The sequence below is a fragment of the Heterocephalus glaber genome, unplaced genomic scaffold (assembly GCF_053883595.1).
Source record: "Heterocephalus glaber isolate CG9 unplaced genomic scaffold, H.glaber_assembly_v1.0 deba00001446, whole genome shotgun sequence".
Lineage (NCBI taxonomy): Eukaryota > Metazoa > Chordata > Mammalia > Rodentia > Bathyergidae > Heterocephalus > Heterocephalus glaber.
In genome coordinates, this window is record NW_028258298.1 from 7,120,542 (window position 1) to 7,132,629 (window position 12,088).

Below are 12,088 nucleotides of genomic sequence, written 5' to 3' on the forward strand. Positions count from 1 at the left end.
AAAATTCCAAAGATATAGAAAAGCAGAGAGAAGTCAAATGAACCCCTGAGAGCCCACCACCCTGCCTGAACAATTATGACCTCGTGCCCTGTCTCATGTCAGTTCCACCCTCCTCCCCAACCCTGATGATTTTGAGGCAGATCTTTTGCTGGCTTCTTCGCTGAGCTTCCTGTCTCTCATTGAAACTAACAAAATAACTAAATTAACTAAACTGCCTTCCAGTTTTGAGGAAGTGGTTGCCTCTCTCCTCATACCGTGTCACCCAGTAAAACCTTGTTGGCTCTCACAGAGACCTGCCTGGGCTCTCTTCCTCAAAACCCAATCTGAAGATGCACCCCACACTGTCTCCACACATACACCCCAGACCCAAGCACACTTGTTTCTTTGGGGTCTACCCTGTCCTTTGTCTCAACACCCGCCTCAGCTCCACCATGCTGTAAGTTCCTGGAGGCCTCTGTCTTTCCCCGGGACTTCTCTGGTGAAATCACAGAGGGCACCTGGCAGAGGATGTATGTGCAGGGCAGGAGAGAATGGACACACTTGGTGACACCCACCCACGGTATCGCCTTCCTTCCTCACCTGCCTGTTTTTTTGACTGGAACCTCGTGAAGGTAGGTGCTGAGCTCACCTGATTTCCAGGGCTTAGCCCAGTGGGCTGCACCAAGCAGATTCTTAATCAGTGAAGGAACCAACGAAAGAATGGGGTAGAAGAGGGCATGACTCCCAGAATTTAGGTCCATTCCCGATTAAAGTACTGGTAATCTATAACACCTGCCAATATATAAGTATACTTCAATAAGTTGAGTGTGTCTTATCTGAATTGCTTGGGGCAATAAGTTTTTCAGATTTTGGAATTTTTCAGACTAGTGATGTTGAAGCGTATGTTTGTCTTCACTCCCTGTGTGGCCTGAGCTGAGCCTATACCTTTGCTCACCTTAGATCACTTTGGAGAAGATGCTCAGCTTTAACATTATAATTTTCTTCCCTTAATTACCCTCTGAGAACTTTTTATCTCAGCATGTGTTTTTGTATTTGATTTTATCCAGTTTTAAGTTATTCCTGAATATTTCATAGATGTCTCTCCTTAATAAGTTTTTAAGCACCTTGGCTACCTCATGGGACCTGCTGGTATCTGGCACAGACTTTCATAGCTTGCTTACAGTATGGTATTCTTTATATTCTTTCTATACTATGCTGTTAAGATCTGGCAAACCCTCAAAAATACTCTAATATTTTCACAATAATAATGTTAGTGGCCGGGGATTTAGCTCAGTGGTTTCGCTGCCTGCAGCACAAGTGCAAGGACCCAAGTTCAATCCCTGGTACCAAAAAAAAAAAAATGTTAGTTGCTGTCATGATTTTATTATAAATAATAATTTGCTATTATTAGTATACCTTCTGTTAAACATTTATTAGCATGTCAGGCATCATGCTGAATTACAAGTGTTGTATCATCTCTGAGGGACCCTATAATTATCCCCCCCTCTTTTTAGGAACTGGAGATTGAGCCCAGGTCCTTCATACTGGGCTATACCCCCAGACTTTTTTGTTTTTTATTTTCAGACAGGGTCTCACTAAATTGCTAAGTTGCCAGTAGTGGACTCCAACTTGCAATCTTCTTGCCTCCCTCAGTGCCTGGAGGACAGGCATGTGCCACTATGTCGGGCTAATTTTCCTCATTTTATACATGAGGAAACTGAGGCAGAAAAAAGTGACTGCTCTGGCCAAAATCAGTCTGAGCAAAGAAGCTGAGTTCTTCATCTATATACTGCAATACTGAGATATGAGATGGATGTCTGCCCTGAGTAAATTGGAAGTATTCAGAATTACAAATGTTTAAGATGCTGTCAGATGCTTGAATTAAACAGGCTGGGATGCTAGTGTAGGAAATAGCCTGGAGGGAATAAAGAACACCCAAGACTGAGTCCTGCTCTGCACCAAGACCAGCGTGCTACTGAGGACCCTAATGGATGTGAAAATGCTCAGCAAACAATAAAGGGCTACAGACAAGAGGCTGCCACTGGTGCACAGTCCAGGGCTCCCCTTAGTGGTCTTCAGTGCTGGTTAGGGGTTTCACCATGGTTGTTACAGAAGCTAACTGCTCCTTTCTTTTCCATCCTGGTGAGTGAGGAGACAGACTTTCACCCATTGGTCAAAGCAACTGCTGACAGTAGGGACCCTGCAGGCAGGCAGTCTCCGCACAGTGGAGTTGTGGTTTTCAATTTTCTCATTAGCAGGTCCTGAGCAGCACTCAGGCTGGAGCTTGATTCAGCACAGATCAGCCTAGGACGAGTTTATGAGTTCTAGGAGCTAATAAACAAAGAGCTCAATATCCTCTGTCTTTCGGAAAGTCCGAGGTATTTCACCAACTTCAGCATGAGAGGCAAAGGAAATGAAGGCTTAGCATGCAAAGCAGCTCCCAGAAGAGATCTGCTGATTCCTGCTGGCTGCTCCTCCAACTGAGCGCATGGGGGAGGCCCTGGGCAGGGTTTGCCCAGAAAAACAAAGGGAAGCTCTGAACGGAACTGGAGCAGGCACACTTAGGTCTACAGCCTAGAGGGCAGCACAAGAGAGAAAGAGGTGTAGAGAGTTGGAAGCTCTGCCTCCAGGATGTTTATGTACTTGCAGAGGCTACTTCACTTCTAGGATCTCAGTGTCTTCCTGTCAAAGCAAGTTGGCAACACCATATCTGATCATTAGACCTGAATGAGGACATAGAAAAAGGGAATCTCTGAGATGTATAAAGTTGTCAAAATCAGTAGTAATTCCAGCATCATTAATGACAACGAATCATGCCCATAAAGTTCCTTTACTCAGCCATGCCTTATCAGTACACCAAAGGTCCTTGTCTGGATGATTTGGGGCCATGCAGGGTCAAGGGCAACCCACTCAGGGCATCTCCAAGAACACCCGGGATGGCTCTATGATGGTTCTTATTACCCTCTCTCGTGACCAGGCTGGGCCAGTCACACTGGGCTGCAGGTTAGGGGGACTTGGAGAACTTCATAAATTCCAAGGCCCTGGGGATTCGGAATTAATTGTTCATGTTTCGATCTGAGCCTCAGTATTTTTTAGTTTTAATTTTGCTTTATTTGTTTGTACAAGTTTTAATAAAATACATACAACATAAAGTTTACCACTGTAACCACTTCAAGTGCGCCAGGTCAGTGGCATTTTGCATGTTCTCCCTGCTCTGCAGTCAGCAGCATGATCCATCTCCAGAATTTTTCCTTCTTTCTAAGTGAACTCTGTGTCCATTGAACATGAACCCCTCCTTGTCCTCCTCTGCAGCCCCTAGTACACCACTTACTTCCCTCCTCCAGGAATTTGGCTGTTTTAGGTATCACCCATGAGTAGAGTTAGATAGTATTTCTCCCTGGCATTGGCACTATATTTCACAAATATCTACAAGTGATTCTCTGTGCAGTCAGGGCCCAGGGTGTTACCAAGCAGACACTGTCTGAGATCATCTTCAGGCAAAGAGAACAGTTTAGGGAGGTAGCTGGGGATGGCAGTGGAAACTGCAGCAAAGGAGAAAATAATGCAAAAAATTCAGATCTCTGCCCAAATTACAAGTAAGTTGGTACTACTTTTGTAAAAAGAGAGCTAGTAGTGGAAGGCTGTTCTTATCAGCCTTGGAAACATGGGACTTTTTTAAAATTAAAAAAATTCTCTGACACATAATAATTGTACATTTTATGGGGTACCACGTGACACTTTGACATATGTATACAATGTGCAATGATCAGTTCAGGATAGCCGGTATGTATGTCTCCTCAAACATTTATCATTACTTATATCAGGAGTGTTCAAAATCCTCTGGAAAGGATTACTGGGCTAATTATTTTGAAATTCAGTTAACTGTTGCCATCCATAGTTGCCCTACTGTGCTACACAACGTTAGAAGTTATTCCTTCTGCCCCACTCTGTACTTGTTGACCATCCCTGTCCACCCCCCCCCACCTCCACCCCTCTTCTAGTTTATCAGCCACTATTGTCTGTCTTCTTCTATGAGACCATGTAACTGCTAGTGAAGCGAGGGGGTTTGAATCCTTGCTCTGCCAGTAAACAGCTGCGCCCTCCAGTAATCCACTTAATTCTGCCACAACTCACTTTCTTCACAGGGATGGTACGAGGCTCAAAAGCCAAGCGTGGGGATGTGTCTGATGTACTCCAAAATCCTACATAAGTGACAGTTGTGGCTGCCATGGTAAATAGGCAGCAATGACTTTTATGCTAATTTACTAAGTGCATTATATTTGATAACTAATGATAGGGAGAACACAGCTGTTCTAGCTGGGCCCAGCCCATACTCACAGAATATTTAATGTAAAGAGGCTTAAAGATTGCTGTAAATTAATTTTTGAAATCTAGACTTATTTTTTGGGCACCCTTAGCGACTGCAGCCATTGTTTCAAGAGACAAGCTAGAAGGGAGGTTACCCTATTTTAAAGTAAAAAGGGATTCTAATTTGATAAGGGCATTGAAGACACATTAATAGACACCATCTCCTTAACTTCTTTTCTTTGTGCCTGATGCCAGCGCCTGTCCTTTGTAGACCATATGTGTGCACATGTACACACACACACACACACACACACACACACACGACTCTGGTGCTCTTCCCCAACTCTGATTTTCTTTGGGGCTACGTGTTCATCTTATTCAAAGGAGATGGAGCCAAGGTTGCATGATGTCTTCTCTTTCTTTTTCATTTAATATTAAAAGATAGAGATAGCTATTAGAGAAGGGAGATAGAGGGGAGGAGGGGGGAGAAAGGGAGGGGAGAGAAGCCTGGTGAGCTTTGTCTTGCTAATGTACTTTGTTTTGTGGCACTGCTGGGTTGTTCAGACTCAGACCACCTTGCAAGAGGAAGCATAGAAGAGCAAGGCTGCTCAAGTGGAGAGCTTTATTGGGGACAAAAGATGCACCTGCAAAGCGAGGCTTAATCGTCTCTAGAGGCCAGGGCCGATGCGGGAGATAAATGCTGCGCACCACCTGAATGGGTCCCTGGCCGAGTGCGTTTGCCTGGATACTGTGTCAATTCATTTCAGAAGAGGGGCTGCTACTTAGCAAGAGGAGCCTCTCTCACAATCAGCCTGAATAAGGCAGCGGCGGTACAAATGCACTCCCCAAACACAAAAGGGCCAGGGGGAGGGGCTGCGGGTCGCAGGTAGAGAAGAGGACTGAAGGCTGAAGCCTGAGACCCCAGAGAGGAAGAAGCTAGTGAGCAACACTTTTCGACTTAGCTAAACCAGTTTCTAAGCTTAAACTTGTATTGTATGCCACATATTAGAAAATCTTCCATCGTCTCTGCTGCCCTAAAGCCTCACTGGTTCGTCCTGATGTTGTCAGGAGGCTGCAATCTAGCGTTGAATCCCAATGTAGGTAGTTCAAAGGTTTAACCTGCCTTCCTCCTTTCTTTTCTTCTCTCCCTCCAGTGGTTGCTTCTCTTTCTGTCTCTCTTGCTTCCTTCTAAATTCACAAATGAATTGAAGCCGAATATATAAAGCAAATCAAAGCAGAGTGGCTGTGAAGGAGGCCTCAGCCCTCACAGTGGGGCTCCTGGTCTTCTCAGAAGCCAAGAGCCCAGGACAGGACCTGGCTCTCACTTAGTTCAGCTCCCACATTAGACAGGAAACTGAGGCTGAGGGACAAAGGGTTTTCTCAAAGTAAGCCAAAGGTGCCTTGACCTCCATGTATTTGTCATGAAAGTAAATTTCCTCTCTGATGGACATTTGCAATGTGATGTTCAAACAGGCCATCAAGCCAGGTGTGGCTCAGAATGCAGAGTGAGTCCATAGAACTTCAGTTTTTGTGACACAATTCAATAGATCTGATTCAGAAAGGAGAAACAGCAGGAACAGGTCTGGCCCAGGGTGAGGTATAAGAGAAGGAGGGAAATGAAAACACAAATGTTTAAAAGCAGATTCACCACAGCATATATTTCTCCTATGGATTGTTGGGTCAAATTATAAATCATTAACAGGAAACACAAAGTACTGTGCAATCCATTGAGGCGATACTCTTAAGTGAAATAAATAGGACACACATGTATAAATACCGAATAGTTTCTCTGGTGTGAGAAACTGAAAGTGTAAATAAGGACTAAAAGGTATAATAGATAATGTGAAATAGGAAGAAAAGGGGCAAAGGGGAAGGGGAAGTGGGAGGGGTGGGGGAAGGGAAAGAAGGGAATGGAATTAATATGAGAAAATGAAAAAAAGGAAACAAAGTCTTTGTAAATAGGGAGGAATGGAGGGGTTGAAGGGAGGGCTGGGCAAGGGTGAAAAATAAGAACCAAGAGAGACTATGTAAAGGTGCAAATTTCCAATGCTGAATGTCATTATATTGTATACCTAAAATGTACCAATGATTAGAATGAATAATCGATAATGTAAAATAGGAAGAAAAGGTCCAAAGGGGTAGGGGTAGTGGGAGGGGCAGGGGAAAGGAAAGAATGGAAGGGAAAAATGATGAGAAATGGAAAAATGGAAACAAAGTCTTTGTAAATAGGGAAGGGTGGAGGGGGTGAAGGGAGGGCTAGGAATGGGGAAAAAATAAGAACCAAGATGCATTATGTAAAGGTACAAGTTCCCAATGAGAAATGTAATTGTGTTGTATACCTACAGTGTACCAATAAAAGAATGTAAGTAATAAAAAATACATAAAAAATAACAATAAAAAAGTCCTGTGCAATCAGCAGGTCTCTGGGTCTCTGTGTTCTCCATATCCCACAAAGACTGAACCAAACAGTCTCCTCCCTTAGAAGAGCCTTATGTATGTCTGAAATATTATGCCACACTCTTTACCATGAAACATACAGCTAGATTTTCTGCATTCATTCCATCTTTTGACAGGTGTGAAAAATGTTTTAAAGAAAAAATAGGGAGGGAGAAAGCCAAGGAAGACAGCCTGCTTGCCACCACCCTATCCGGCCACAGCTCCTGCTGGAAGACCCTACTCTGAGGAACTTTCTTTGGGAATGGGAAGATTTTCTTTTCACTCCTTCCCTGGTTTCTAATAATTATCTGTTCACATTTTTTTCTCCATTAACCAGGTACCATGAATTGTTCACTTTTTTAAATGCCTAAAAGCTAAAGTAATATCTGGACCAGAGCTTCTGATGCTGTTTCATAAAGAGGCTGAGAAACGCTATTGTGATGTTCACAAAATCTCCATTTGGCAAAAAGGATTTGCAGAGATTTCTCTCCCAATCAAACCAAACGATACCAAATCCTCAAACCATGATTTTAACATGAATTGGCACTGTTAAAATACCTTAAAAGGTGGGCATGCTAAATCCTTGAAAGCTTCATTTTCTTATCTTCAGTTGAGCAAACCCACAATTTTCAGTGAGCAGTATTCATTTCATTCTAAGGGCAACACATTTTCCTTCACTGAGTAATAACTTCAAGCTATATCTTTATGAAATCATTACACGACATTTCAAAACCTCTTTTGTCATAGCTTCTTGGCTGGTGTCACACATGGTAAAAACTCAGTTTCCTGTCTTGTGTGCAAGAAAGGATAGGGTGGAGCAAGGAAGTTGGTGCAGACCTGAAGTCCTCCTCCCAATCTCAGCCGCGGGGGACGGCATCATGCCTTGTGCTGAAAAAGCATTGCAAGTGGACGAGAGAACAGACTCACCTTCTTTGACACTCAGTCGTGAGGACTGGTCGGTGTGGGAGGTTGTGTTATAGGCCAGCAGTGAACCTGAAAGGGAAAAAAACGGGCCCAGGTTATGCTAAGGTTTGGGTCTGGAATGTTTGCCAACGGCCTGTGAGTTAGAGGCTTGGTGCCCAGGGTGGTAGGGCAACATTTCCGAGGTGTGGCCCAGTCTGTCTTAGATTATTAGAGGTCTGCCTTTGAAGAGGGTGATGGGACCCTTTCCTCTTTTCTTTCTACATTCATGAGGTAAACAGTTGCATGAGGTAGACAGTTGTTCCACCATGAGCTTCCGCCATGATCTGGTACCACAGGGCCAAAGCAATGGGACTGAAAATCATCAATCGTGGACTGAAATCTCAAAACTCTATGCCAAAATCAACCTTTTCTCTTTATTAGGTGATTATCTCATGTATTTGTTACAGTGACAGAAAGCTTTCACAGGTTAAACCTGAACATTTCTTTGCAGTGCAGAGTAGGAGATGACATGAGAAGGAGTGAGGCAGGGGAGAAGAAAAGAGTGAAAGATGAACAGAGGACTCCTGGAAAGAAAGAATAAGCTAACATGACCCATATTCCTAGAACCAATCATGCAAGACTTGTAGTTTTAAGGAGCTGGGTCAGAGTTAGTTAGAACATAAGGTTGAGGGGGCACAAGGGCACGCCCTCCCAAGCAGTCAGGTCTATATCCTAAACAATATATCCCGGCACAGTATCATGGAAGGAACACAGAATGGAGGCTCTGGAGACCTGGGTCGGTCCTGGTTCTGTTACAAACCCCTGACTGACTGCGAGTAACTGACTTTACATGTCTAGACGTTGGTTTCTTCATCAGAAAAATGAAGGGATTGAATGAGAGCAGGGGTTGGCAAACTTTTTCAATAAAGACCAGTTAGTAAATATTTTAGACTTTATGGACTAAACACAGTCTTCTTAGTTGTTTTGTTTTGTCCATGGGCCAGATTTGGCCAGATTTGGCCTGCCCCTTGTAGTCTGCCACACCCTGGATGACAACCAACTATCTATCTATCTATCCTGCTGTGAAAGCCTTTGGGTTTATGTCCGTGATGTATATGCAGGTCATTTTACAGGCAGGGGTGCATTGCTTGGATATTCGTTATTGGAGGGTGGTACTGGGAATTGGGAAGCTGAGGGATGGCGACACTACAAGTAGGAATTTTGTCTTCCTTCACCTACATTTAAGAGAAACAACTAAACACAAGGAGTAATGCATTGAACTTTCTTCATCCCAGAGTGCTGGTGCACAGACTTCTAAATTTCAGTACCCACCTGTGTTGTACTGCACTCTGCTCTGGGCATTTTGAACGGATGATCGTTTTTTGTTGTTGCATGTAAAATACATGTTTTTTTCCTTCCTAAAACTACACTTGTTCCTTTGTTTAAAGTGAACCTAAGAGTTTTCTTTCATAAAATTTAGGCATTTGGGGGAATCTACTTGTGATCCTTCTGGGGAAATCTTAAACAACCACCAGAACTAGAACTGGGATATGTTTTCACAAAGGATACCATAACCCTGACACATGTGTCTGAGGCTGAGAAAGTCTTTCTAAACAGTCCTCTTCCTGCTGCTTGTGCCCGAGGGGCCTGACTGGGTGCCAGGCTGGGAACAGGCTGTCAGACACGCCTATTTTTAGTCTCTAGCCCTGGAAGGGAAACAGCAGCAAGCTATGCCTCATCCAGATGTGGGTGTTCAGTGGTGTGCCTACCAGGCCAGATGAAGAGGGAAAGGATTTTGTAAGAATCCTTCAACTCCCCAGGGCCTGTGACCTCTAGCTTGGTGACTCTTCCTTCTAGCTCTGAAACAACTCCAGAGGAAAGCCAGGAGGGAGACAGAGGTGACACTGAGGGTGCTATGTGCTGAAGCACTGATATGAGGACACCATGTTTCAGATGACACAGTTGCCCGAATGTGATGTCTAAGAGCCAGCTATGTTTGGTGGATATACTCACGTATATCCATGACAAACTGTGGTTGAGGTGACTTCATTTTAATATAGGTTATTATGCAAATGGGAGTTTAAAATTAGACCTGCCTCTTGCCACTAACTATTTTGCCTACTTCTATCAATTCATCTCATCTCTGTGAGCAACAGGTCACTTATCTTTACAAGAGGCTCAGAGTAACACTCACCTGATACTGTTGTGAGGATTAAATAAAACATGCCTGTCAAGTGCTCAGGGCAGACCCTGGCTCATAAGTGTTCAATAAATGCTGGCTGTTTTATATTCATTCTCTTGCAGACACCATGATTACATACAATAAAACCCTTTCTCCGAAAGCTTGGTGAGCATGCGTCTTGTCCTCTGGAATTAGAGTTATGAATGGGTTCTGCTGCAATAAGAAATAATCCTCCATGACTGGAAGGAGGTTAAGAAACAGAGTCAAATGTTCCAAGGGGATATAAAAAAAAATCCCAGGCAAGAATGTCTGCCTCTCTGTCCCTGATACTCTCTCCCTCAGGCTGAAACCTCACTGTTGCAGCAAATAAAGAAAAATGATGGCCTCTGAGGAGCGAACTGCCTGAGTCATTAGTGCAAAGTGAGCTGAGAGCACGAAGCTTGGATAAACCACATTTATTAAATTTCCCCACCGTGGTGAAAGGTCTTCTTCGGGCACACATGAATTCCACAGGAAACTCCCAGAAAGCCAAGAGAAAGGGTCTTTTGACCTCTCCAAGGCTTGCATGAAATACATATTTCATGGTAACCTAGGAAAAGGATTTTGCCCCAAGACTGTTCTTGGTTCAAGTTTCACTCCTGGAAGGGGAGGTGGCCTCCCCCTAGGAGGGGCTGGCCAGGGGCATCTGGCCTCTCTCCCAAGGGGCCCACATTCCCTTCTCTCTCCAAGCTTTATGTAACCAGGTCCCCAGGCTAGAGAGGGTGGCACAGCACACTCCCTCACCGTCATTTTTTTTTTTTGATGCTGGATATTGAACCCAGGGTCTTGCGTATGCCAAGCGAGCAAGCAAGCACCACAACACTGAAGCACACCCCCTACCCCATGCACATTCTTTTCTTTTAAAGTAGCTTGTTCTACTGTGTGAAAGTCCTTCCTGGAGTCTCACCTTCTGCTTGGTGACTTTGGATTTCTCTCTCCTACTTTGAAGACCTCCAGGGGCTGGCCCTGAGGTGGTCCAGCACTCTGCTGAGCTCCTAGTGTTTCCTGACACCAGAATCAGCTGGCTATAATGGGGAGGAGGGAAGTTAATGGTCTTGGGCCACTTCTGGTGTCAGACACCTTTGATCGGTTCTCTCACTTCATTCTCACATGAGCCAAAGCCAATGGCACATGAACCCTGCCTCACAGACAAGAAGATCAGGATTCAGAGAAGTCAGGTCATTGCCCAGAATCACACAGCTAGAAGGTACAGGAGGCAAGATCCCCATCCTGTCCTTAGCCCAGCAGCCCCTGCAGCCTCCGTGCTAAATCAAAGGAAGAGGCAAAGCTTACCTACAACGTTGGGAGGGAGGGCGGTGGATACTGGGGGGCAGAGGAGAAGGTGGTGATGATGCAGTACAGGGGCTTCTACTCTTCTCCCTGGCCTGGGCATTGCACTTGAGTGACTGGATGCATTTGGTGATAATTCTCCCATTCTGCACTCGTGATTTTTGCAATTCTCTGTACGCCATACTTCAATGAAAACATTTCCTTCCTTAGGTACTCATGGAGTATGTATGTATGCATACATGTATGTGTGGTGGATCTACATGCAGGTGTGTGCATCTATTTGGGGGGAACATTTTGTTCTGAAAGGGCACGGAGTGGGTGCTGTGGAGAGTGGAATGGGCGTCCCAAAGTCAGCATGAAGAAAACTCGGTGTCCGTCACGTGTCTGCCTGTCACTGGACGCACAGGAGAGCTGTGCGGGGGGACAGCACTCGGGCTTGCTTCTGTGCCTCGACCCCTCCACCTAACCTGCTTTTCATCTGGGCGCCTGGAGCAGGCCACACAAGGGTGGTAGCGCCAGAGCCTTTGTCTCGGCCACACTGTTACCTTAGAGCCCACAGCGCCTTCCCAGTTGGCCCACTGAGTCCATCACCTTTCCCTACGGCATGCAGCAGCCCCAGCTGAGTGACGGTGGGAAGGTCTGCGCTCTGAACAACAGGCCCAGCTGACCACTGGGTCGAGGGCAGTCTGCCCTTTTGTCCTGCTGCAATTCCCCTCCCTCATCTCCTTACCAGTCAAGCCTGGGCACGGGAGGGATAATATAGTACCTCACCAGTGTCACTGCCTGAGACCACCACCTTTGCCCGACCCTCTGAGGGCACAGGTGGGAAGGCTATGAAAGGCAAAATGTGTTTTCCATGAAGTTTAAATTAAAAATGGGAATCAAGACAGATACCTTTTCTCTGGTCTCCCTATCACACAGTGTATGTCGTTGTCTGGAGCTACCACTATT

General features: G+C 45.0%; 1 protein-coding gene across 5 annotated transcripts in view; it reads right to left on the bottom strand.

Annotated features, from left to right (window-relative positions):
* The window catches only part of Fli1 (Fli-1 proto-oncogene, ETS transcription factor), a 134,439-nt gene that overhangs the window by 25,112 nt on the left and 97,239 nt on the right, over nt 1–12,088 (bottom strand). For all 5 annotated transcript variants that reach the window (XM_004862609.4, XM_004862608.4, XM_021242797.2 and 2 more), the window contains one exon: nt 7,651–7,716. In XM_004862609.4, the coding sequence (XP_004862666.1) occupies nt 7,651–7,716 (66 nt within the window). The remainder of the gene's footprint in view (nt 1–7,650; nt 7,717–12,088) is intronic.